Genomic DNA, 27,515 nt, shown 5'->3' with positions numbered 1-27,515 from the left:
CCGCTGCTGCGCGCGGTCCCACCCTCCCACCGGCCGGCTCCCGTGGCAGACGGGAGGGGACAGCAGAGCCGCGCTCCCGCCGAGTCGCGCCGCCACCTCCGCCGCCACTTCGCGCTCGCTCCCTCGCCCGCCGTGGCAGCACCGACGGCGGCGGCTCCCCCCTTCCCGCCCGGCCCCGCGCACCATGGCCCCCGCAGCCCCCCGCCTGGTCCTCGGCCTCCTGGTGAGTGAGGGAGGGGGCGAGCGGGATCGCTGGCATGAGTGGGATGAGTGGGTGGGCGCCGGCGCCGAGGGGAGCGCACCTGGCCGCGCCTTTCCGCCGCGCTGTTCCTGCTGCTCCGCGGGTGCGCAGCGCTCAGGGGAGGCATCCGAGCGGTGATCTCTGCCTGGCTCTTGGCTCCAAGTCGGGTTCCTGCTCGGCGGGGCCCTTGCGAGGGGCGCGGAGGCTGCGCGGCCGCGGGGCGCTCTCGGGGGGCTTCGGCGCGGGCAGGAACCCAGCGGGATGCGCGGCTCGCCTTGGGACAGGCGGTCCGGTGGCTTTTGGGGCCTCCCGCGAGGTTACGGGACGGGCACACGCTCGGGTCGCTGATGCTGCTGCTGGATATTCATAGGAAAAAAAATACCGCAGTTGATTTTATTTAAATCTCGCACTCTGCCTCTCCCCACCTGGTTCACCTTTTTCCGTGGGAAGGATTGTTACACAGTGTGGAGCGTGTTGAGCTGCCCTAAAAGAGTTGGTTGTGCATGAAACACTTTTCAGCGATTTTCTTTGCATTCAGTTTCTTGTATTTGTACATAATTATCAGCTCCAGAAAGGCCTTTGGCAGGCAGAGCAGGGTAGTTCTCTCTCACGTTTTTATTTTTTTCAATTTATAGTAGACGAGTAAAAGTGATTTTTCTATTGTTTCCTAGCCCCTTTCCTCTCTATTAACATTGCATTCACAAAAAGAGGGCAGATGGTCGGTTGAGCCTGTGAAAGAAAAATACTTGGTGGTGTTGAAGCACTGAATTTATTATTTTAGTATTAATTATATATGCACATTTTAATGATAATGTTACTATTTCAGACACTGTGTGCCTGCCTTTGCCAAGATATTAAAGTAAAACTGAAAGAAATGCAAGCACCTTTATTCATATATCTAATTAAAAAAAAAGAAAGAATTCTTCTGTCAAGCAGAAAAAACCAAAGCACTCAAAGGAAAAAAATCCTGAGGTCTCTTCTTTGTGTAAAGTGAAAGGACATTGCAACTTTTTTTTACCTGATGTCTTGATGTCCATGAATAACTACCACTTACTTTTGTTTAACTCCTCAATAGTTTTTTGTGCTGACATCAGACTGGGCTTGGCATTACTATTTTAAAATTAGATGTCACATTGACTCTTAAAATATTTCAGAACGGTGTAAAAATATGTTGTGATTCCAATAACTTAAAAAAATTAGTGCAATGACTTTCAGGAGAGAGTTTTTTATTGTCTGTTAATAAGGAAAGCCTACTAATACATAAGCAGGGATGTTTAAATTATTTGTATATAAGCAATTTTTATAGCTGCATGTATATATATATAAGGAACTATATGAAGAACTTTTATGATGCAGACACAGCATTTTTTTTCTAAAGGGTCCTAATGTCTTTCAGAGTTTAAAGTATTTTTATTTAAATATTTTCTTAATAAGCATCAGAAGTAATTTTCAGGATTTCCATTAGCTATTTACTTCGTTATGCCTTTAATCCTTAAGGTATGTGCAAAATAAAAATGCTTTTCCTTTTTTGCTAGACTTTCATCCTGAAAGAGTAAATGCACATAAAAGGGTGGATAGATTTGTTTACATTTTTCTATGGCTTTGTTTAATTGTCTGTGTGATTTTTGGATTACAATTTTAAACACAGAGATAGAAACTAGGCAAAAACACATACATGTAATCTGAGATCAGGATTCACTCTCTTGTGCTGAGGAAAATCTTTGTACCTCTATGTAATTCTTTTTAGAAAAAGGTCTGGTTATCTACTACTCATCTGAATTTTAGGAGGACCCTATTTTGTAACTGGTTATATGGGAGTGGACTGCTGTGATGCACGACGTTTTATTTATGTCATATCTAATTGCTGAAGCTATGTTTAATTAGTTTGTTGAGAATGCACTTTTAAGATGCAAAGTGATACATAAGTGCAAGTGTCGTCATGTGATTTAAGGAGACACTTGTCCCTTTAATGTTCAGCATCGCCACAATTCTCATAAACTGAGTGTTGGTGCATTAAACCCTAATACTTAGAGACCTGGGATCTAAACTGGCCAGGAATGCTGTTAGAGGGAGTGCGCAGCGAAGTTGTATTTTATCGAATCTCTACTGAAGTAGGACTGTAGGCAAAATCCTCTAGTCAAAGGGAAATCTTACTGTTAATGCCAGTGATTTTAGAAAAAAAAACCTAAACACGACCCTTGGACAAATACAGGAGCCCTAGTCAGATCTTGTTTCCAGTTTGAAACTTTGTATGCTGTGCTGCCCAGTACCTGAATTTTTAGGGAGGAGTTCTCTCAGTGCTGTTTCACTTGCTTGTCATAACAAACAAACAAACCAACCAAAGTCAGCATCAGTGTCTAGTTCAAAATACCATGTAATTATGCGGGGTTTTTTTTCCTGATTTCTTCATTTGTTTTCTAGGTGCTGAGTTTGTGCTGTGAAGCTTGCAAGAAAGTAATTTTTCACGTTCCTTCTGAGCTAGAAGCTGACAAGTTAGTTGGCAGAGGTGAGAGAAACTATGAAATTCCCAGCTTAGCAACACAGCATTGCACCTTTGCTGGAGATGCTGTTAACAGTGGAGGAGACTTTATTTTTAATGGAATGAATGGATGACTGGAGAGCCAGCTAAACAGCTGGATCAGCTTTTTGTGGAGGATACGCCCTGTGTTTGTTACGGATTTGAACACCAGCTCCATGCATCTCTTCACCTTTTGCATAAAGAGCTATTGTCAGATTACAGGATTTAATTTAAAACTAAAATTCCAGAATTTAATATTTTCAAAATTTGGAGTCTAAGGCTTACTATTTAAATAAATGCTTGATATTCCAAACTGCACCCATAACCCATGGTCATATGAAGAAGAGAATAAGTCATTTGGACGAAGGAAATGATTTAAAAAAAGAAGACAAAACCTGCTTAACCAGGCAGCAAGAGGCTGCTTCTGTGTGAAACACGGATGTGACTGCTCAGCAGTGCTGGGGCATTCAGAGCACACGAGGGGATGTGGTGCAGAGGTGTCCTGCATGCACATTCTCTTGGGAGAGTGCTCCTGTCTGACTGGACAGTCTGCCTCGCTTCAGGGCACCTTGCAGGTGACTGGGAGGAATAGAGGAGACCAGAAAACATCCCACTCCTATTTTTTTTTCAGACCAGTCTTTCAAAGGCAGCTTTGAAAGGTGTGGCATAGGAGGTGCTGAAGGATTCTGTGCTGCCTCAGACTGAATTTGAGATTCAGGGGTGCCCTTTGTGAGTCCTGTGACAACAGAGAATTGTGCTCCAAGTCTGGTCTGCAGTCCTAACCCATATTTCTGTAGAAAGAACTAATAAAGTGAATTGGTAGTTTATCACAATTGCTCAGAAAATCTAGCTTTATAGTGAAAATTCCTTGATCTTACATTTAAATTTTAAAACAAAGAAAGCTGCTACAGCTGTGTGAGTTTTCATAGACTTTAATATTTCTCTATGTAAATAAGCTTCATTTATATAAAAATAGAACTTCATGTTATTGCAGTGCTTTGGAAGAACTTGTATAATACGGAACTCAAATTTTTTTCCCCCCAAAACTTTAAACAAAACCATTATAGCTCAAAAGACATTACTTAAGCATTTATGGAGAAATATTTTGAATTGATAAAAGGACCATACCTTGACAGTGAAATTAGTCATGATTTTCCTGCTTATCATTAGGGTGCTTTATATCTTATACTACAGTTTTTAAAGAAAAATGCCCCACAAAACTGTAACTAATGGACCATAGAGCTGACTCATATAACCATCAGAAACAATATCTCCAGTCTGGTATTTTTGGAAATGCAGTGCTGTAATAGGCAGCAGTATAAGGCACATTTAAGTGAGGCAGTGATATTCTTTTCAATACTCTGTTTGCACTGTACAGATGAAAAAAGGATAAGCGTCACTGCTGCAGTACCATAGAAAGTCTAGGAAATCTTCATTTGTGCATTTAAAGGACAGACTTAAGAGGAAGAAGAAATCACATAGCATTTTAAATTATGGTTCCCATCTGTTTTTGCAGTTTTGAAAGCGGAATGAAATTTAGTTTATTGGAAATGTCATTTACATATACAGGATGTAATTCTGAGTCTTCATGAATTGTGCAATCAGCTTTCATACAGCAGTGTCCCACCCACTATGATACCATTGAAAGAGTATTGAAAAGTTTTGGTTTTGAGACCATGACACACCTCTTGTGCTCTGCAATGATCATTTGTATGGGGTTTGAGTCTCGGACCTTCATCCTTTTCAGCGTGCCAAATCATCCTCTTTTAGGGCTGATTTTGCTTTTTCTCCAGGTGTGGTACTAAACTACTTGCTGGTGAACTGAGTTTATTGAAGTCAAAAAATAAGTGACAGCAAATACAATGAAAAATACCTGGGAAGTATGCTGAAATTGCCTGTATGGGATTCTATTACATGCATATTAAAAAATGGCTAATTGTTTGTTCTAGGGTTACTCTTTATCTCTTCCATCTGTCTGCCTCATAATTTAAAGGCCTTTGTCCTCCCAAGAGTATGAAATCACATAGTACCAGTCAGTGCTTTCCTCCTGAGGGCAAAACTTCCAAGATGTAACATCTCCATTGGGCATTTGCATTAATTAATCGTCTTCACCGATATTGTAGGGCATGGAGCACGAGGCAAATGCAATAGCTACTGCTCCAATAATGGGCATGTCTGCAAGGATTTTTGTATTTAAATGTACATAATTGCATCTCTGATGCTTCAATAATTTTACCAGTGTAATAGTGTTTTGTTGAACGATATCCTTATAGCACCCATGTTGTTTAGGAAGCACTAATGAATACAAGAGTGGAAATTAATGAAAACATCAAATTTAAGTGCATAAGTGGGTTTTAAAATCAATATTGGTGTTGCTTAAATACTGAGTGACAAGCTGTTGAAGATTCTGTCTGTCAGTAAATACAATTTTTACTTGGGGTTTAGGGTTTGTTTTATGAGGGATATTGGTTTTTGCTGTTTGAGTTATTGTTTTAATATTTTTTACAGTTGATTTGAAAGAATGCCTTCAGTCTGCAGACTTTATCAGTTCCAGTGATGGGAACTTCAAGGTTCTAGAGGATGGTTCTGTGTATACAACATCTGCTCTTTCTTTGTCTGCTGAGAAAAAGACTTTTACCATAATACTTAAGGACATTCAAGAACAAGTTGAAAAGAAAATACATGTTGACTTGGTGGAAGAAGAAAAAAAGGTTAGGTTCTAATTTCAAGATATCTTACTTATTTGAAATACTTTTTCACAGAATACAGCTTTATACTAAGTATCTGTAGTTAAGTTTTAGAATTGAAATAATCAGGCAAAATACTGGTGTAGTGTGTATTTTTATTTAGCAATTTTTGATTACTGTGTTGCTTTAGTCAGCAGATTTCCTTTCTCAGATGGGAGATGCTAGCAAGTAGCATAATCAGGAATATCAAGAATCTTAAAAGCCATGTTTGAGGAATTAAAGCAGATCTTATTCATGCAAAGTATCACAAGAAATGAAAAAGCTTGGAATATTATCACAGATATAATCAGAAATGAAGACCTTGGAAAAACAAATTGTCAGTAGGAAGACTGGAATGGGGAGTAAAAGATGGAAATGCAGGATGGCATTTAAGCAAAAATATATGCAGTTAAGAATATATGGATGTATTCTCATCTGTCTTTCTGTCTTCTTGACCCAGACACCGAATACCAGGCATGCTAGGGATACAGTTCTGAAGAGAACCAAAAGAAGGTGGGGCCCTATTCCATCTGTCATGATAGAGAACTCACTGGGACCTTTTCCACTGCAAATACAGCAGGTACATTTTATATAAACCTTAATTTTATGACCCATGCTAGTTTTTATGTGACTTTTATGATAAATAAGATGAGCTGTCTTGTATTATGTACCAGTGACATTCCTGCTATTATTCCTCTGTCTTGTTCTGTCCTGTTCATTGTATATCTCGTGATCTTGTACCTGAAATAACTTGTGATCTTAGTTGTCGGAGTGAAATGGCATTGTGCAAAAGTTGAAAAAAGAAAGGAGACATACTATCAAAGAGAGCTCTTTGGCCTGGAAATCAGTATGTGTAATTAAAAGAAAAGCAGCAGCAAATAACCATCCACTAAACATTGCTTAGAAAAGGATTTTGTAAACACAGACTGGAGTAAATTTTGCCCGCTTGTCTACATCCTTTCTGGAGCTCGAGGTGTGCACCTTCAGCCTTGAAGACTGAGTATGGCCTGTGTTATTCAGAAAAGTAGTTAGTGGGAGAAAACAAGTAGGCGTGAAAAAGAAATGCAAGAATTAAAGTTATCATAGATCCATCTAGCCTTCACTAGATTACAGACTAGCTGGTAGCAGATGTGTAGAGACAAGTGTAATAACAGAGTCTGTGCAGAGCAATCCTTCTTCTACTAATCTTACCCTCCTAACTTCTGGCATTCAGTAAATAAGGAAAGTATTTTGGGAGATAAGTGTTTATAAATAGATAAGTCTAATGTTGCCTCCTTGGTGCTTGTAATGAGATGCGGATGCTATCTGAATTGGCATATCTCTGAACTGTACTCTATGTGGTCTTTATTCCTTCTTGCCTTCCTTCACTTCTTCTTTAGGTGCAAACCACATTCTCAGTGAATGCACTAAAACTAAAGTCTCTTGAACAGGTCCAGAAATAAGCCATGTCTATTTGAATATGCCTTGTGTGTGTGAGATATTCTACAGATTGGATTTCAAATTTTTTTTCCCTTATAAAGTCATCTCTCTAATTTGATAATTCTAAATATTTATGAGTTGAACTAACTCCCCTTCTCATGTACACACATTATAAAGGAAGGCAGTCACATGTCAGGCTGTTCTCCTACTGTTCTGTGAACAGTAAATCAAGTTTGGTTTTTTCATTTTAGGAGTTTTTGTTTGTGCTAAGTATGATCATGAAAAGGTAGAAATGTATTGACATCTGTTGATGTTTTTCCTTGGGCTTAAAAATGTCTTCTTATAGGTCCAGTCAGACACAGCTCAGAACTACACTATTTATTATTCTGCAAGTGGACCAGGAATTGATCAAGATCCAAAGGGTTTGTTTTACATAGAAAGAGAAACTGGAAATATCTTTGCTACTCGTGCGGTAGACCGTGAACAGTATCCAAGTTTTCAGGTACAGGCCTATGTTGTGTAAATATAATTAAATATATATATATATATATATATATATATATATAATTTTAAATCTCTCAGTTGGGTTGCAGGGGGAATGGTAGCAAACAAGATCTGAAATCACCTGTCTATTCTGAGTAATATCCTTGGTGCTGAAGAGATAAAATCAGCAGCAAATAAATAAATAGCTGGCCATCTAGATCTTGAGAGTAGTTTTGCTTTTCACTGCTTAATCTCTAATTGCAGCATAAATATATTGAGCTATTGGATTTGCATCACTTCTAGAAAGAAATTTTTAGAGAAGGTTGAAAAGATCTGCAGAAAACAGAAGTAATGGTAAAGTCTAGATGACTATGGTTTTTTGAGTCTCTCAAGTTGTTCAGATCTGTTAACAAGGTACACTGCTCTCTCTACTGGCTGAGAAGTGTAAGAAGTCAGCCAGTAGAAACAGTTTCTAAAACGTAATTATCAGTACCTATTGCTGCATTTTATTAGGTTATGTTATAATGGGGCAAATAGTTTTGCTCTCGTTCTTGTTTTGTTCTAAATAACAATATATGCATCTACATTTTGAGAGCTGAGGTGCTTTGTGAACACCTGAAAAAAAGTGTTCAGGAAACTTGAAAAAAATGATAGAGTTGGAGGAGGGGTCAGGGAGAAAGTGATTAAAGTACTTAGAGTGTGTGAGGAATGGAAGGGGGAAAGATTGGAAAGCATTCAGAGGTTGTGTTCTGCTTTCACTCCCAAGATAGCATAACATCCCGGTCCATGTGCCTGAAGAGCCTGGTCTTGAGAAGGATGTCATTTGCATGCTGTATTTAATTCTGTTTTATGGACTCCTCCATTGAACTAAAAGTTCTGCATGTTGCTTAAGCACTGAATTTTTCTTCCAGATCATCTGCTTTGCAACTACTCCAGATGGTTATTCACCAGAAGTACCACTTGTGCATACAATCAGGATAGAGGACGACAATGATAATGCTCCATATTTTACACAAGATCTTTTTGAATTTTGTGTCCCTGAAAATTCCAGACCTGGTAAGAATTGTTTTTAGTCTCTGAACATACTTACCACTACTCAGCTTTGTTACACACCAGTATGACTAGGTGTGATCCTGCCTTTTAAGACATTTCAGTGAGGTTCCCTGGGGAGTATTATATTACAGCAAAGACTGAATTTGCAAAGAGCAGCAGTAAATGTTCAAGTAGCTCTCTTCACATGTTTAAAACAGAAATACCTTTTCAAATATTTTTTTTACTATTTGCAGATTTCTCTGGAACTAAAAATTGCCGTATTGTGTTCACAGGTGTTGTTGTTGGGAAAGTGATAGCAGAGGACAGAGATGAGCCTTATACTCTGCATACCACGCTGAAATACCGCATTGTGTCACAAACCCCACCGATTACACCCGCGTTCTCTTTACATGGGGACACCGGTGTCATCTCTGTGTTGCTGCCACAGCTGGACAGAGAGGTGATCTTTCCTGAAGCATTCTCAGATGTCATTTAGTGCACACAGATAGCTTAACACTGCTCTGCTCTGCCCTTGTGAGACCCCACCTGCAGGGCTGCACCCAGTGCTGGGCTCCTCAGTGCAGAAAGGACATGGTTCTATTAGTGCAGGTCCAGAGGAGGGATGTGAAGAAGTTCAAATCCAAAAGGTGGAGCACCTCTTCTATGAAGAGAGGCTGAGAGAGTTGGAGTTGTTCAGCCTAGAGAAGAGAAGACTCATTACAGCCTTTTAGTTGTTAAATGGGACTTATAAAAAAAGGAAAGTGACTTTTTTTTTAACATAGACAGATAGTGATAGGGCAATGGGAAGTGGTTTTAAACTAAAAGAGGAGATATTTAGGTTAGATGTTGAGAAGAAATTTTTTACTCAGAGGTAGTGAGACACTGGAGCAGGTTGCCCAGAGAGGTTGTGGATGCCCCAATCCTGGAAATGCTCGGGGCCAGGTTGTACCATGCCCTGAGCAAACTGATTTCGGGGGTGGAAGTTCATGGGGGTGAAATCCTGTGGTGTGGGCAGTTTGGAACTAGATGATTTTTAGAATCCCTTCCAATCCAATCTTTTCGATGAGCCTATGAAGTGTTGGCATGTGGATCAACAGACAGCTTCTTTTTTCATTTTTTTGTTAATGTGTCTAAGGCTTCTTCTGAAGCTTTTCAGAACCCTGTAACTAGTCCAGAGAGTTTCTGCATAGATTACCATATTCTAGCTAACCTTGGCAGAGAAATTGTTACTGCTCAGCTGTTCAACCTATGGATTTTTCACTTTTTTAGTGAACACTTTCTGTGTTCAGGAATCCCATGACCCACTGTTTCCTCCTGTTTAAGCTCAATTTGTGGTGCTTCTTGCTTCTTCACAGAGAAGATGAACCGGTTTCTCTGGAAGTAGTCAGTCATCCTATACTAACCAGAAATATCTCCAATAGTTGAAACCTAAACAGTAACATACCATTTCTTAAAATAATGTTCCACCCATTTATTTTTATCAGCTAGCTTTCAAACAAATAGGATACAGGATTTCTTTTTTTTTGATAGAATGTCATGTGAGATAGTTTGCACTAGGAAAAAAATGACACGTGCATGTAATTCAAAATAATAATTCTAGCATAGGACAGTCATTTTAGGAGACATTGCAGCAGGCACAACTTTTCTGAAGATAAAAGGAGCTATATTATGGCATACTTGTGTTGTTTCATGGCTGAAAATCCATGTAAAACATCATGTTGCAAAACTTTGCGCTTGCAGTTAGAGCGCTTAGCTTTATTAGCAGGAGAAAATTGCAGTGATTGTGAGCATCACTGTGACTGCTGAGGAAGCTGTCACAGTGACTACTTGAAGGAAGGAGGGATTGAAAAGCTAGTCCACTGCCTATCTTTTAAGATAAACTTATGAAGTAGAACAGGAGATTTCATCTCTGCACCAGAGAAACCAGTGCTACTTCCAGGCATTCAGAACTAGAGTTATTGTCTTGATTTACAAACTTTCTCTTTTTGTGCCTAATCCATCTGTACTGTTGCGTGTTCTCTCCCCTCTGCCCACACCTTTTTTCCACTTGGTCCCCCTTTCCTTGGTTGCTCAAATTAAAAAAGAAAGCTTTCTGCTGTTCTGTTAGGGATTTAGGTGGGCTGCTGCCTATTGGGGATCCCCTTGGAACTGATAAGGATGGTGACTCCTTCAGTGCCAGACCCTGCCAAATGACAGGCATTGCCTTAACCTGTGTTGCCCAGACAGAAGCTGATTGCAGCACAGTTTTCTTCATCCTCAGTGAAATAAGAGACATGCATTGAAACACTTCACCTATTGACAACCTGAGGGAATACTCTGTTGCTCCAAAGGGGAGGCAAATAGCAGATGAGAGTATGTCATCTGTATCTTCCAAAACTTCAGGTTCTGGAAAATAACACTGACATTGTGAGAAGCTTTATTTGATACAGGATATAGCATGCATGTTACTATCAAATGCTGGCTGAACTCAGTACTGCTTAGCCACTGAGAATTATTTTGCTCCTTTTCATTTTGAGCAATAGGGCAAAAAACCCCAAAGCCAATTGTCTCATTTTGTTGGAAAACACTGAATTTAGAGCAGAGTTGTGGAACAGGAATGAAATATTTAGTTCTACTCCTGTGTAACTATGTGTTACTATGAAGTTAAAAAAAGTGAGTATGAAAAACATCTTTATGCTTTTATTCTTCTTTTTAGCTTGTGCCCAGTTACACTTTGTTAGTTGAAGTGAGAGATATGGCAGGTCAGCCTTTTGGTTTGTGCACTACAGGAACAGTTGTCGTCAAAATCGAGGATACGAATGACAATGCACCAACCTTTAAACAGTTACAAGTAAGTCTGCATAAGTAAAATGTTTGTATAAAGATTTAAAAAATGTATTTTCATCTCCTTTCTAATTTCCTGATGGACAGTCCCTCAAATATGAAGTCTAATGCCCTGAGACAGTTAATGCCAATATAAATGTCTTTGCTTATTCCAGCCATAAGTATGATTCAGGGCAAAAAGTATGTATCAACAACTGTGTATACATCTCAAATACCACAGGAGATTTTGTAATATGAAATATATGAAAAAAGAATTCATTATTCATAAGGAATACATGTAATTTACCCTTTCTGGTCACTACTGTACCATGTCATCAGTAATATAATTGAGAATACTCTTATCTGCTCTTCTTCAACTTGTAGAGAATAACACAAAAATACAAAAATCCTTTTATCTTTTGCCATCAAAGCAGAGATGTATTTAATCCATTTTGGATTTTTGCAAGTTATTGTTGGTTTATTTATATATTTTTTAACATTTACCCCAATGCCGATTCTAATTCTCAGCTTGATCATGTTGAATGCAAATTACAATCTATGGCTGATGTAACTGAGGGAAACTGCTAATTTACCTTTCCTGTAAGGAGAATTCCAGAATTAATTGTGTCAGTGATAGTTTGAGTGTATGAAGAAGCTGAGATTTCAGTTGTGCTGTCAGGAAAGGTTTCTTCTTTGACTCAAGGTATAAGGGAGGAATGGGGAAAATACGCTAATGCACGAAAACAAAATAAATAATTACATCAACCTGGTAAATTAACTCCTTAGGTTGAAGTAGTCTTATTTAAATATGATGTTCTTCAGTCTTGCCTTGTGGAACACTATTCTCTGATTTAAATTAATTTTTTTTTGGGTACTCCAAGTATGAAACACGAGTGGAAGAAAACAGAGTGAATGTAGAAGTACTGAGAATCTCTGTTGTTGATCTTGATGAACCGGGTTCACCTGGCTCGGGAGCAGTATATGAAATTATAAGAGGAAATGATGATCAGGCCTTTGAAATTACAACAGACAAAAACACAAATGAAGGAATACTGTGTGTTACTAAGGTAAGTAAAAATTGAATGGCTAGGGGAAAATTTATGGATTTTCAAGTTTTGGTTTTAAAACATAACACATAAAGTTCACCTTCCAGACTGCTCCTCAATTTCAGTGTTCAGAATCCAAAGAATTTGTTTTTTCAGTTCAGAAGAGCTTGGTGCTTTGGCCTGGTTCTACAGTTGCAGTTGTTTAGACTTAGGGGTGTAACTGAGAAATGATTCATGGTTTTTAACCGAAATGAGAGAGTGGCAAAGCAGGGAAAGTTTGAGCACCTTCTTCAGTCTTGTTCTCTCTGGGAGTTAAATAGACTTCCTCATTCAGAATAAAGCCCTCCAGGTTTTATTTTGCAGTGCACTGACTTCAGGTTTGCTTTTCTGGCATGTGAGGAAGTCCATATGCATAAAAGAATTTGTGTCAGTTTAATTATTTTTTATAAGTGTTTTACAGATGTGAGGTAAAAGGCCCATTGCATCTGTCCTTCAGCAGATCCCTTTGCCTCTTTTTCATTATCATTTATAACTGCGATAAGCAATAACTTTTAAGGAGCAGAAAAGATTAGTATTAAAACTTGAACATGTAAATTGTAGAAGTAGAGATGCTAGTAATTTTTTAAATTAATATTATTTATTATGAGTTTTTTGTTCCTAGTAATGATTAGGACTTTTTCAAAAGCTCTGTCCCTGGTATATGAACATAGTTGAAATTTCTTACATTTATTGTAATGCTGTAGTAGACTAGAGAATATTATGACTTTAGGATAATATTAGCTCTACTAAAGGCATAAAATGACTTTGGAGAACATGTCTGAAGAATAAATGGTTACTACTTACTGTCAACTCCATAAACTCTCAGGTGCATTTGTAGCTTTAGAGAGAAGTGTGATTGACCTTTGGTGAAAAGGAAATATGTGTAAGTTAAAATAATGACTAACTAAATTAGAAGAAGAAAATCCCCCACTACATTTAATTGCTTTTTGTTCTTTTAGTAACTAATTTTCAGAATATTTATCCAAAATTTTGCAGTGATATTTCTTGCTTGGGTATTTTTTAGGCCTTTTTCACTGACTAACTTAAAACTTTACATTAAAAAAATATCATGTCCTTTTACTCTGTCTCAATGGCTTATTTGAGGACAGTTGACTTCTTTTGTAAATGTGGTACAGTTTCAGCTGTAATAATTGCATGGTGAAAAGAATGTTAGGGTTTGTATTAGTTTGAAGGGAAAAAATACCACCTCACCTTTGTTACAGGGACTGGACTATGAAGCTGCCAAGCAAAGGATCCTGGTGATTGGAGTCAACAATGAGGCACCCTACCTGCTGGCTCCCCATTCCCAACAACTTTCCCAGAGCACTTGCTCTGTTACTGTGCATGTCCTGGATGTGGACGAGGGACCGGTGTTTAAACCCTGTCTGTTGCGCTTAGACGTTAAAGAGTGCGAAGATATTGGGACAGCTATTGGGAGATATGTAGCAGAAGATCCAGAAACTGGAAATAGTGAGGGCATAAGGTATGAAACTATGTTATTTACTAGGTTTTTTTTTAATACAGCATGGGTGGGATACAGGAAGGGGGAAATAGTTGTTGAGGTTGTATGTATGTGTGTGCACCTGCACACCTATCAGTGTATATGAATACATGTATCTAAATATGTTTGTGTATACACACACGTGTGCTATGTTTGGGATCTTTAACAAGACAAATTATTCTTCACAGATACCGGATACCACCTGGCCAGTGTAATTGGGTCAACATAGATGACAAATCAGGTGAAATCAGAACTGTTAGGGTCTTGGACCGAGACATAGGAGAAATGAGACGAGGTCAATGCAATATCACAGTCCTTGCAATAGACAGAAGTGAGTACTAAATGTTGTTGGAGTCTCTGTGGTGTGTAACAGATGTTTATGTGCAAATGTAGTGTGGGCACAACTGTAGTGGTTCAGACCAGTGGCACACCTGGTCCATTGTCTTGTCTTTGTGATAACTCTGTCAAATGCTTACAGAATATTATTTAGCAGGGAGAGCCTTTATAAATCAGGCATGATCGCAATGTTTTGAGAAGTTATCTGCTCCATTTAAAAGGCTTTAGTAATTTTAAATTGAGATATTTTTCTCTGGAGTATATTTCTTCTATTTCTTGACAATTCTTTTTTAAGTAATAGCTCCTGGCAGTTGTGAGCTAGACAACAGAGAAAGTAGAGAGGACTTTTTGAAAAGAAGTCATTGAACTTGCAGCAAACAATTCTAACTCTGTCAAAGTTTGCATTTTAAAGTCAAATGTAAATAATACAAATTTAAATTGTTTAAAATTCTATTGTCTATGTAGTAAGCATGATAGGCATCTGCAATCAGCTATTTCTAGAAAAAGGATTAAAAAGTAGACTTGATGTAATTTCACTGGGATGTATATGAAAAGCATTGACTATTTGTGTATTGGAAAAACTGTAATAGGAAGGAAGACTTCATTTATTTCTTGCGTGTTGACTTTGATGACGTGGTACATGCCACTGATGAATGCATGGTAAATTAAAGGGTAGAGGACAGAAATAAGTGCTCTGTTCCCTTAGTGTTTTTGGTCCCACAAAAGAGAGGTGAAGGTAGGGAAAGTGTAGTTAATTTTCTCCTTCTGGAAGTTAGAAGGCTGGAAATCTTCACTTTCTGCTTTTTTTCTCTGCTTGTCATAGTATCCTTTACTCCTAGTTTATGAGCTCTTCCTCCTCTTACCCCTCCTACCTGTTAGAGTAGTATATGTTTCCACACAGGCACACACACTCAGCAAAATACAGTCTGCACATGCAGAATATGGAGATGTGGAGCTGCTGATGCATCTGCAACCGCCAAGCAAAGAGAAGCAGCCAGGAAGGACCTGTGAGAACGCCCCCTCTCTCTCTGGCTAAATCAGCAGTTGCTTTCTAGCTTACTTCTAAACATGAATATTACAGTTGATGATATTTAATTGTGAAAGTTCAGACCAGAAACTAGTGTGTCAATGTTAGAAGTAAGCACTAAACCCAGTTATTTTTATCTCATAGATGGTAAAACAGGCACTGGAACAATTCAGGTTTGCATCGTGCCTGGCAACAAGAATTTCCCCCGGATCACTCAAACTGACTACATCATGTGCAGAGACAGAAACCCGATTTCCCTCACGGCGCAGGACGGCGATGAGGCTCCGTACAGCGCACCCTTCGAGTATCGCATAAACGACCGCAGGCTGGCTTCCATGTGGAAGCTAACTCCGCATGATGGTATGTGGAAACTTCCTCCTCCTCACTCAGCTGCAGGCTGCCAGAGGAGGCTTTGCTGTCTCTCACTTGGGTGTTCTGAAAGAATAGATTGGATGAATCTCTGCTTGGAATTGGTGTAGTCAGTGGAGGTACTTTGGGGCTTGGTGATGATCTCTAGTGGTTCCTCTAGTTCTCATCCAGTGATGACACTGTTGGCATCCCAAAGGCAAGGAGAAAGATCTGTCTCTTAAACCATAAAGAAGAAGAATCTGTCCCAAGCATCCTTGGGTCAGAAATCAGCTGCCGTCTGAAATTATGATGTAAGAAGATCAGGAGAAGGAACAAAACCTGATGTAATGCATTGCATCAACACCTGAAAAATGAACTATAGATTCATAATTCATAAGGAATTTAAGAATGAAATGGCTAGTATTCCAAAGAGAAATAGAACTTTTCTTAGTCTGTTATTATGGTGGAGGACTGGGAAACTGAAACTTAACCTAAAATTGATTATAGGCTGACAAAAAAAAAAAGTTCTGGAAGTTTTATGTTACTACTACTGTTACCCGGCACACTTTTTGTAAAGCTGACCTGAGCAGTAGATAAACAATTTATTAGCAAAGGAATCACTGTTTCCTGAAACTTGATATAAAAAGTTAAAGCTGATCATGGTTTCCTGGTGGTTGCCGGATGAGGGCAACAAGAGCAGCACATACATTTGCTACTATGGTGACACGAATTAGTTGCAAATATGATTCTGTAACATTCCATCTCACTAAGAAAGGCAAAAGACAGAAAAGTCTGAAAGCAAAGACATCTAATAGTTTCAAGTTTTATATCAGGTAAATTGAAAATCACATTTTGGATGATACATGTTTCATATAGCTCATCATAAAACAACCATTATGTACATCAGTGTCAGTCTTTTACATTTTTGTACAAATTACTTCTTTTGGTCCTCAAAGAATATGGTCATTAATCATTGCCTCTGAACAGGGCAGCAGATTAAATGGATTTTTTCCCCCACTGGAAATAGTCATTCACCCTGAATACAGCAATATAACTAAAGAGTAAGAGAGGTATAAAATAAGTTCATAATTAATTATTCCAATCACATTACCAAAAGCCTTTTTAATACCTGTTAATTTAGATCTTTACTAGTAAGCCGAAGTAGTGTCATTTCCTATAATGAACTAAATCAACTTCAGAGTTTCAAATCATATGTTTTCAGAGGGCTGTGTAAGGTATGCTTTGTCAGTTCTAATACTTAAAAGGTGCTGAAAGTATAAACCCATTCAAGATCTAGTTTTGTATCAACACATTTAATCTAACTTGAAACTAATTACTGTGGATCTGGTAGCAGTATAGCTGTAACAGAAGGAAAAATTGTAATTATGGTCACATTTGTGACAACTGAGTTCCAAGCATCGTTGACCCTAGATTTGTTTTTGTCTTTTTCTTTACAGATAGTTCTTGGTATCTTTCACCAAAGGGTGATATTCCATATGGAATTTATGAAATTCCTGTAAGTGTGATTGATAATGGAGGAAAGATAGGAGAGAACATAGTGAGAGTTAATCTCTGTGACTGTGTTACTCCAACTGAATGCGATGGCAGAACTCGTCAGCTTGCTGGTGGAAATGTTACCCTTGGTCTCTGGGCCATCCTTGCAATGATCTTAGGATCATTGTTATTGCTGCGTAAGTACATTTTTTTTTAAACACAAAGTACAAGTCACTTAATTATAAAATTAGCTGAGAGAACTGCATTCAAACTCGATTCATTTTTTATTTTGGCTGTTATATAGCTATCATCACTGACTTAATGTACCTGCTCTGTTCATATCAGTATCACAGGCTTCCTGCTCTCAGCTTGTGTTGTAGTTACTGTGTGTGGATTTCTGTTTATTTGTTTAAGTATATTTTGTGTGAGCGGTTCTGTATGTTCAGGTAAGTGAGGCCAAAAACGCCTGCATTTAGCACTTGAACCAAAAGACTTCAAAAAAGTTTATGAGTTCTAGAAACATTTCTGTTTCTAGGAGTGCCGAATCAATTTCCCAGAATATTTTGTGATTTCTCTTGTGCTGTGGATTAAAACATGGGGTATCTGAGACACTGGATTTCACAAAGGATTTTACAAGACCCCATATAATCATGGAACAATTGAATATACTGAGTTGAAAAGGACTCATCAGGATCAGTGCCTCCAAATCCTGGCCTTGCACATGGCACCAATAATCACACCATGTGCCTGAGAACATTGTTTAAACACTTCCTGAATTCTGCCAGGCTTGGTGCTCTGACAACTTCCCTCCAGAGCCATGGACCAGGACCCCCAGATCCCTTTCTGCAGATTTGTTCTCCAGCATCTCTTTCCCCAGTTTACAAACACATCCAGGGTTGCCTCATCTGAGGTGCAGAAACATTAAAGGACAGGGTGAATAGTTCACAACAGACCAAAACCTTGAATATTTGTTGTGCTGCTGGAGCTATCCAAAACAGATTCTGAGAAGAGTAATATTGCTGTTAAGCAGTGCGACAATGATGGTGATACAGAAAAACAAAAGGAAGATTATTTTTTTTTTTTTACCACAATCAGTCATGTTATTCTGACTAGTAACATCTTTAAAAGCTACAGAGGACATGCAGTATCTAGTATTTCAGAATCTGGGTTTTTGGGTTTTTTTCCTTCTTTCTTATCCATTTTTTCTGGTCATAGGAAAACTGTCTTGCTCCAGTTGAATCTCAGCTAGCTGTTCATACTTAAGTAGCTAGAACACTGGGACACAGACATGTTTTGAAGGCTAGCTAGATCAATGTTTTATCTCAGTGGGGCAGGTACCCAAATTTGGAATATATCCTGAAGATGAATTTTCAGATGTGGGAACCTGCAGTAGAGGAACTGTGTGAAATGTCACCTACCTCTTTTTCACTGCCTCTTGATTGCATCCCTTACAAATAGATCCTTTATTTTACTGTGGATAGGTTTTACCCTGTGCATCCTCTGCTCAGTGCTGTCATGGATGTCTTCTTCCCATCTGTCAGCATCAGGAGGCAACCTGCTAGAATCATTGATGCAGATCTCTCTGACAGCTGATGCTAGAGAAGCTAAATTAGCTTGAAAGTGGCTCTTAGCCAATTTTTACAGAAGTTTATATGTTCAGAGATCAAATTTCTTAGTGGGCAGTTAGGCAGAACTCTCCCTCATGGGCTTCTTTATTTTTAAGCTAGCAATTTGAAAAGTGCAGAAAACAGAATGGTTCTCTCAATGAAAGGTTTAGTCATTTGTTTAGGAAAGGTATTTATTAATCATGATTCTGTTATTCAAAGTCATTTTTGGGTGAGTTTCTGACAACAAAAAGTAGTATTATTAAGAGGAATATAATGAATACAAGGGATTAAATAAGATTTTTCTATAGCATAATCCTGGAAGTCCTCCAGGATTCTGCTGACCTTTCCTATGAAGTAGAAATTTCTGGTATTAGGACATTTAGCTTGCCCATTAGTGCCTTATGATATAATTTGACATTTGCATATTCAGACATGAAAAATAATCTCCTGTACAACCTAATTTTAGGCATAAAACATGATTTTTCACCTGGGTTTGGACTAAATTTTTCATTACTGTGAAATTGAGTAAGTCACAATGCTTTCATAAAGGATGCTTGCATTTCTTTTATATAACCAGATGTGTTTTAGAAGAATGAAATAATTCAACAATGCAGTGATTACTCCCTATACTGTTTGGAAAAAAAAAGTGAATATGTAAAGCTTTAAGTATGGGCATTTTTGGAAATGAATTTCTTTTTAAACCATTCTTGATGCTTAGGCCCTTAAAATTTGTTATCCAACATAAGTAGATACCACTGTGAGATAAAATTCATGGTATTATTTCCTTTTCCATAGTAATCCTGATCACAATTTGTGGCTGCTGTGGCACTGGGGTAATGAACAGGCAGGTGACTGATGATTGTGCCAATCACAATTTAATCATTTCAAACACAGAAGCTCCAGGAGAAGAAGTGATGGTAAGTTGTCTGTTTCAACATAGAAACCTGCAATTGTGGTATCCATAGCATTGCAATTTGAGAACAGAACCACCTGAAAGTAAGTGTTTTGATAAAGGAAATAGGCAAACAATGAAGGGATCATTAGAGGTACTTTGCTATTTAATAAGAATTTGAAAATTTTTACTTTAGGTAGAGGAGGTAGTACCATATACATTTAAACATACTTTGTAGTTGTTAGGCTGGCTACTTGTAATTCTTCCAGATTTTAATGATTTGATTGACAGCTTCAGGTGAACATTTTAATAGCCTTGCAGTCATTTTTAACATTGACATTAGATTGAAATTTATTATTTTGCCTCTGTTGAAAATGTGTTAATGGAAAAACATTCTTTTTCCTTGGAGAAGGATTTTTATATTTAGCAGATAGCTGTGTAAATTGCCGGTGCAATTTCTGCCCTTCCCCTGAAAAATGACCTCAGGTGTAGTTGATTTCATGAACAGGTGTTCATGAAATTTTTCTTGCTTTTTGCATCTAAGCTTCTTTCAGTCTACCATGAGCACAGTTCAGTCCAGGACTGCATTCATGAATAACTTAGTTCTTTAGACTACCTCTTTTCTGTCATCCTCCACCCCCTGACATTGTCTTCCCCAAGAAAAGGAGATGAGTTGAAAAACAATATTTCATGTTGAAAAGCAAGAAACCAAAAACTCATGGTGGCAAGAGTCAAATTTCTTGTTGCCTATGAAGAATAATGTAATGCCATTATAATCTCAAAATACGGATTGTACATATTTTACTGGGATAAAACTTCCATTCTTTGATACCATATCGTCATATCATATTTAAATGCAGATATCCTCTCTTCTCTCATCATAGCATCCTTTCCAGGATTTACTGATCTTTAGACATTAAGGATAGCACTTTGTTCAAAATATCACAGTGCCAAGAAAGAGACTTCTCAAATTTCAGTTGTGAAAGTTTCTGATTGCTGTTTCTTCTTTTTGAATTAAAAAGGAAAAGGAAATGAGGAGAAAAAAGATGTCCTCACTACTGCTTTTTTCTTTTTTTTTCTTTTTTTTTTTTCTTTTTTTTTTTTTTTTTTTTTTTTTTTTGTTTAGGATCACAATATAATTCCTCTACAAAGTACATGCGATCAAGGAGGGTATGGAGTAAAAACAGGGGAGCAGCAAACATTTGAAATGGTAAAAGGAAGAGGGCATACCTTGGAATCAGTCAAGGGAGGTGGACATCAGACTCTGGGATCAGTTAAAGAAGGAGGAGGACAGACTATGATGGATACTTGTAGATACTCCTACTCAGAGTGGCATAATTTCACACATCCTCGTTTAGGCGAAGTAAGTATTCTGAAACTTATTTTCTTTGAAGTGTAGTGGTTGTGGTCATAATATACAGGCTTTTGAAGGAAGACATGTAAATGTGCTAGAAAGGTGGCTTTCTGGTTTTGGTTTAATTTCATTTTTCCTCTCTGTGCTCCTCTGCATCCCCTTTGGAATATTGCTCTTTCAAGGAGTAATCCTTGACATATTTCAGGCGTAAGTGTAAATTACTTTCTTCTCTTGGCTTAAGCTATAGGCAGTGTGCTGTTTTTCATTTTGAATAATTACTGAAGCTTTTGTGAGTTTTTCTGAGGATGTCTGTTTGCTTTTAGTCTAACTGCATACTTCATGCTAATTTAAACCTCATACTTTAATTAGCAATGGAGCAGGAATGAATGTACAGCATTAAAAATGTAGTCCATTTCTTGGAGATCAAAAAACTCTCACTACTTGTCTAACTAGTTATGTATAAATCAGTCTTTTAATTTTCAGTGAATTTTAGTTGCTTGACAGGTTATTTAAACAGGTTCTTCCTCTTTTATTGTTACATATGTAATTAGTAGAAATTATTTCTTTATTAAATACTTATATTTTGTAGTCATAATGATATAGACCAATCATGTGCATTTTTTGTATGTAGGAATCCATTAGAGGACACACTGTGATTAAAAATAATTGAATGAAAGGTAAATCAAAAAGAAATTTTTTTTTTGCAATATGTTCATGATAACAATTTAAGAAAATGATAAGATCTGTTCTGTTCCTATCCAGAAGGTGCACCTATGCAGACAGGATGAAGAACAGAAGCATTCTGAAGATTATCTCCTTTCATATAACTATGAAGGAAAAGGATCTTTGGCTGGCTCTGTAGGCTGCTGCAGTGATCAGCATGAAGAAGAGGCACTTGACTTCTTAGATCAGTTGGAACCCAAGTTTAGGACATTAGCAGAAACATGCATAAAAAGATAAATGTGCCTTTCAGAGTGCTGAAAAAACCTGTAAATAAGTGGCTGTCATCCTTTGTGATATTAGGTAATTTGGAATTGGGAGGGCTAGAGGTTTATCAAAATTAAGATAGACTGGTAAGAGTGTAAATGACTCTTGCTTTAAATTTACATTTTCTTACACTGGACACATTCTGTCAGAACAAAGGGATTCTTTTCGTTAGGTTAATATAGTAATGCTAGTTTCTACTTAGATTACATTTTGCATTCTTTGTGATTGCTCACAATGCAAAACTTTGTGTTCTTTTAATTAATTTTCCAGCTTCAAAATTTTATTGTATTTGGCTTTGGAGAAGGAAAGCTTTATAACTCACTGTTTCTTTGTTTTCTTTTAATTTTGTAGAAATGAAGCAAATCATGTTGTTGGTGCATATCAAATACCTTGTAAACTTATAGAGCTGAGATACGAAATATTTTTTCATTTTGGACATAAAAATACTCATGAATATATTAGAAAACTTTACATTTTGATTGAAAATTAAATATATATATATATATTGTATATATGTAAAATAATATTCAAAAGTATATTTTTCTCCTAATGGGTTACCACCCATCAAACTTGCTATCCTAAGGGATTTATGGCATCACCACATAGGGTATCAGCATTGTATGCGAGGATGTATTTTTCTTTTAAGGAAATAAGAGATAAAAAAAAATAATCATGCAATAGAGGAAACTATCATACTTCAAATGAATGCAATATAAATCTCATGTTTACTTCACACAAGTTTGTACCTCAGTTTCTTGTGAGTTTTGACATAGTATCATTGCAGAAATTCTGACCATTGCCAAGAGTTTTGTCCAGTGTAGCTACCACTACCTTTTCTACTTGCCCTGCTGTGGACTTCATTAAACTGTTTCTTTTTGGAAGTAGAGCTTGACAGAAGATAGGCTCAAATGGATTGAGAACAGTGTTAATAATGTGCTTTTGAGATACATTTTTATTGAGATGCAGAAATACAGTGGGAGAAACTGGTTTGTTTTGAGTGTAGTTTGGGGTAGTTGTAGAGGTCAGCGTTTACACACATCTCTGGCAGAAACCATCTGAATCCCATTTGTTACTGTACTAGATTAAGCATACATATACACTATATATATATATATACACAAACACACAAAAGTCTGAAATACCTTTGGCAGACGACAGTAGAGTGACTTGAATGCTGCCATAAGCAGCAGGTGGTATTACACCTCTGCTTCCCAGGATTTAGGTGTTTTTTTAATATTTGCACTCCTAGTTAAGTAATATGTCTTCTGCTCTCTGGGAATTCTCTTGTGCCTTAAAAGAACATCTCAGTGCCTATGAGAAACTTGTGCAATTACTTATTTCTGTAGCTATAAGTCTGTTTTTAGGATTTGCTCTGTAAACATACGCCTTAGAGATATTTTAAAAAATTTACTATAGCTAATGATCTGTAATAGGAATAATTGCTAACAACCAAGAGTCATGCTGCTCTAAATTTCAGTCACTGCTGACTTCCAGTGGTTGCAGTTAATTCCATAAGAATTAAGGTCAATGAAAACCCATAACAGTATAGAAACTTAGCAACATTATAAAATACTACTTTTAAAACTTTATGTTTTACACTGCAAATGGGCTTTAGAGTATTTCAGGTAAGAACTAGCTGTGGTTAAGAACTTCATAGACCAATGTTAAATATATTTCCTGTATCATTTGAAAGTGATAATGAATTCATCCTGAAGTAAATACACTGCCCGTGGCAAGAATGACAGTCATCAGCAGCAAATACTAGGTGAGAAGCAAGGTGTTACAAACTCGCTTCTTTTAAAAAATGTGTGCTAACACTTCTCTTCTGAACACTGCTCATCTTTATCACTAACATAAACAAAATTTACCGTACATGGGCGGTCAGATCTGTGACTGATGGGAGTCAAAATTTCTCTGCTGATGCCAGTGGAGCTATGCTGACTTTACGTCAGGTGAAGATCTGTTCCCTAGTAATTTTCTTGCTGCTTTGTCTTGCATTTTATGTTTAGTTATTGGCTATACACTTTTAAAGGTAATAGTAATGTCTCCCTTTCCCTCTCTTAATGTTTGGTGGTGTTTTTGTTTGTTTGTATTTTAAATTATATAAAAAATCCTGTGGTTCAGAAGGACCTAGGATAAATAATGACTGCACACTTTTGAAAATTACTTGGAGGGTGGTGTAGAGAAAACCCTGCAAGTATGGTTTCTTTCCTCATGAAATACAGTAGTAGTACTTTTCTAAAAGAATAGACCAAATTTGTATGAGCTTAAATTGAATTGGCTGTTTTAAACAGATGGTTGTCAACTTACCATCCTAGAGTTAAAATAATACATTACTTAAATCAAAGTAATATTTTACTAGTCTAATTTACCTTAAAAATGTTTTATTTGGTTTTGGTTTTTTGGTTATTTTTTTTTTTACCTTTCAGAAAACATAGATAATTATTTTTTTCCATTTTAAACAAACTAGAAATCTGGAATCACTTCTAGTCCTTCGCATCTTTTAAAAACTAAAATTCTGAGTTGAACCAGCTGGTTTTGTAAAACCAAGACTAGAAGTGAGATACTTTAAAAAAAGAACTGCAAAAATATTATTTTCATTATATCTTCTAATTATGTGAACGAAAAATTTGTATAAAGCATTAAAGTTTACAAATACCAAGTACCAGGTAACATTTGTGTAAATCTTACAAAAGGAATATTTCAAAATGTATAATTCACTTGTTGTTACTGTCTTGAATTGCCTTAAAAATTGTGAAGATTTCTTCCCTGCAACTAGGTTATCTGTAATCTACCTAGCTGTGTCAAAATTATCATATTTTTAGGTTTATTTTGTACAACAGTGAGTAATAAATTTTTTGCAAAATAAAAGGATGTTCTATAAAAACTATTCATTTTTTGTACATGGATCAGTTAATGAAGAAGATAAGTATGCCTATTTCTGATGGGGATTGAATTTTTAAATTTTAATGCAGTGCTTTTGTGCGACTATACTGCTGTAATGCAAGTAGTAGTTGTCCTTGCAGCATGAGCTGAGCGGGGATCTCACTGAAGTTTTTACTTGGCAAATTCAGGATATTAAGAGTACAAAGGCATTACTCTGTCATCTTACTGATAATTTGTAAAAAATACACAGTGCCTGCTTTGCAAACCTCATAAAAACCATTTGAAAACCAGTAGCAACAGATAACCCAATGTTAATTTGTTTGGCATGTAAAGCTGCAAAATATCAGTATAGTGGGGGTTATGTTATTATGGTCAACAGACAAGTGGAATTGTAAGTAAATTTGGTTATCCAGCTTCAAGGAGAGGGAAATTCACAGAATGGCTGTCAATTAGATTAGATGGGACCTCTGGAGGTCCTCTGGTCCAACCTCTTTGCTCAAGCATGGCCTCTTAACAGCTGTTGTTCTGGACCATGTGGATTTTGAGCATCTCCAAGGATGGAGACTACAGCCTCTCTGGGAAACCTGTTCCAGTGCTCAGTCACCTCCTTCAAAGTAAAAGTGTTCTTCCTGGCCTTCAGATGGTCCTGCCTGTGTTCTGGGCACCCCTGAAAAGAGCCTGGCTCTGCCACCTATGCACCTTTGCTTCAGGTACAGGCATAAATTAGTAAGATCAGCCCTGAACCTTCTCCAGGCGGAACAGTTCACATTCCTCAGCCTTTTCTCATCAGAGAGAGGCTCCAATCCCTTCACCATTTTTTGTGCCTTCTTTGGACTGTTTGCAGTATGTCCATGTCTCTTGTACTGAGGAACCCAGAGCTAGACATGACAGTCCAGGTGTCACCAGTGCTGACAAGAAGGGAAGGATCACTTTGACCAGGAGGCAACACTCCACATGCAGCTCAAAATGTCATTGGCCTCCTTTGTGGGGAAAACACATTGACTCATGGTATCCCCCCAGGAGCTCCAGGTCCTATGCTGCTGCTTATGCCATTCCAGCAGGTATCAGGGTGGTAAAAATGCCCCATGAGGACCAGAGTCTGTAGATGGGAGGCTGCTTCTGGCTGCCCATGGAAAGCCTGAAGTACTTGTCCTTCCTGGTCAGGGGATGCATAGCAGATACTCACTACCTTGTCACCCACATTGTCTACTCCTTAATCCTCTCTGATAAGTTCTCAGTGAGCAAAGAGCAAAATTGTCTAGAGAGCAGTCAGACTGACAGCTGGGTCTAGCTGTCCCTTAAAGCGGAGAGCCACCCACTGCTGTCACCCACTTGCTGTTTCCTCTGCATGGCTCATGGTCAGTGGGCACAGATGCTTCTCTTGAGAGCACACCTTGTTCCTCCTTAGCTTTGAGAGCAGTGAACCTGCCTCAATAGTCACTCCTTGTCAATATTTATGCCATTGGTGTTTTTCAGTTCATACAGAGGGTGCCCCTCTTTCCAGTCCTGTATTTTTTGGTGCTGTGGGACAGTAAGAGGAGGAGGAGGAGTGAGTCACACAGACAGCATGGAGAGGGTCCGTGACACTCCATGCTGCCTCATCGAACAGCCAGCAGCAGAGGACTGAGCTCAGCATTTATGTCCTAGCCATATTCATGAGATGGAGGGTGGATATATCCACTACGCTGGGGTGACTGAGCTGTGGAGAAACTGGTGGGAGGGGAAAGAAAAAAAGACCTGAAACTGAGTCACCTCAACCTCAGTCAGCCTCAAGCTGGAGTTATACTTAAGCATAACAATGAAAATGTGATTCAGAGTCTCTCACTGATTTTGCATTTTTCCTGGTTCTATGTATTTTCCTAGGGGGAGAGTAAGGGGGCAAAGCGTTCTTTTATCAGGAGACTGTTACACAACACTCTGTTCTTACTCTTCAGAGCCTTCTGAATGAAAATAAGACAAGTGTTTTAGGTTAAAAGCACTATCTTATTAGAACAAAAATGTACTTGAGAAGAGAAGGGCACCAAGTTTGTCTAACAGAAAATAGACTACCATTAAATTTATCATTTTTTGCAATGGTTTTTGTTTTGGCTTTACAACTTTTGTGATTTATCCTTATTTTAGGGTACAGTGTGTGTTTTCACATGGATTATTGTTGATTTCCACTGAAATATTTATTGATTATTACCCTCCAGTATATAATCAAGTGGAACAATGGGAATATTCATTCAAATGTCTATAATATCTTCAGATAAATCTGTGACAATAACACAAAGGGGTTATGTATAAAAATCAGATTTGCTGGATTTAAAGTTGCCCAGGTGATATTGATGATCACTAAAGTTAAACAAGGAGATCTACAGAAGCAGTACATTGTTTTGAACAGTTTTCAAATGCCTAGAGTATTGTTTTGGCTGAGGCATGTTGAAAACTCTGTGTGCAATGCTTTCCATCAGCAAATACCTTGAAGAAATCTGCAACTCCAAAGTACTAGCTTCAAATGTTATGGAGAGATGACATTATTTATTTTCAAGCAACTCTCCAAGCAATTTGTTCTGTTCTCTGATCCCAGCCTCATACTATTTTGGGACTTTTCCTCTTTAGCTCTAGCCTCCAGATCCCTTTCTTATCCTAGTTTTCTCTTCCCCTTTGTTTTTGTTCTCAGCCTTGGCCTCAGGACATGTCTCAGTGTGAATGCTGGTATAATTTCTTAACTCTCAAAGGATATGTTTTGTCTTTTTTCTGTTTTTTTCATTTGTCAAACACCTCTTTTGCAATTT

General features: G+C 37.7%; 1 protein-coding gene across 2 annotated transcripts; it reads left to right on the top strand.

The window, feature by feature from the left end:
• Positions 1–24,718, top strand: LOC131560431 (desmocollin-2-like). Of its 2 annotated transcripts, XM_058809148.1 has the most exons (17): positions 1–223; positions 2,663–2,747; positions 5,268–5,470; positions 5,946–6,065; positions 7,251–7,406; positions 8,299–8,443; positions 8,713–8,879; positions 11,115–11,249; positions 12,103–12,288; positions 13,530–13,789; positions 13,996–14,138; positions 15,315–15,530; positions 16,976–17,209; positions 19,415–19,536; positions 20,638–20,874; positions 21,497–21,542; positions 21,628–24,718. In XM_058809148.1, exons 1-16 carry the CDS (start codon positions 185–187, stop codon positions 21,533–21,535), a joined length of 2,487 nt encoding a protein of 828 aa, XP_058665131.1. In that variant the 5' UTR covers positions 1–184; the 3' UTR covers positions 21,536–21,542; positions 21,628–24,718. The 2 variants fall into 2 exon arrangements, with proteins under 2 accessions (XP_058665131.1, XP_058665123.1); XM_058809140.1 differs by lacking the exon at positions 21,497–21,542.
• Positions 24,719–27,515: the final 2,797 nt, after the last annotated feature.

This window comes from Ammospiza caudacuta, chromosome 1, assembly GCF_027887145.1.
Source record: "Ammospiza caudacuta isolate bAmmCau1 chromosome 1, bAmmCau1.pri, whole genome shotgun sequence".
Taxonomy (NCBI): Eukaryota; Metazoa; Chordata; class Aves; order Passeriformes; family Passerellidae; genus Ammospiza; species Ammospiza caudacuta.
This window is presented reverse-complemented; position numbering and strand designations above follow the sequence as displayed.

What these genes read in the sequence shown, in the direction of transcription:
- LOC131560431 (XM_058809140.1), top strand. Translation starts at nt 185, where the DNA reads ATGGCCCCCGCAGCCCCCCGCCTGGTCCTCGGCCTCCTG. An exon ending in AACAGTATCCAAGTTTTCAG is followed by an intron (nt 7,407 to 8,298) that starts GTACAGGCCTAT and finishes TTTTTCTTCCAG; the next exon opens with ATCATCTGCTTTGCAACTAC. An exon ending in CCCTGAAAATTCCAGACCTG is followed by an intron (nt 8,444 to 8,712) that starts GTAAGAATTGTT and finishes TTGTGTTCACAG; the next exon opens with GTGTTGTTGTTGGGAAAGTG.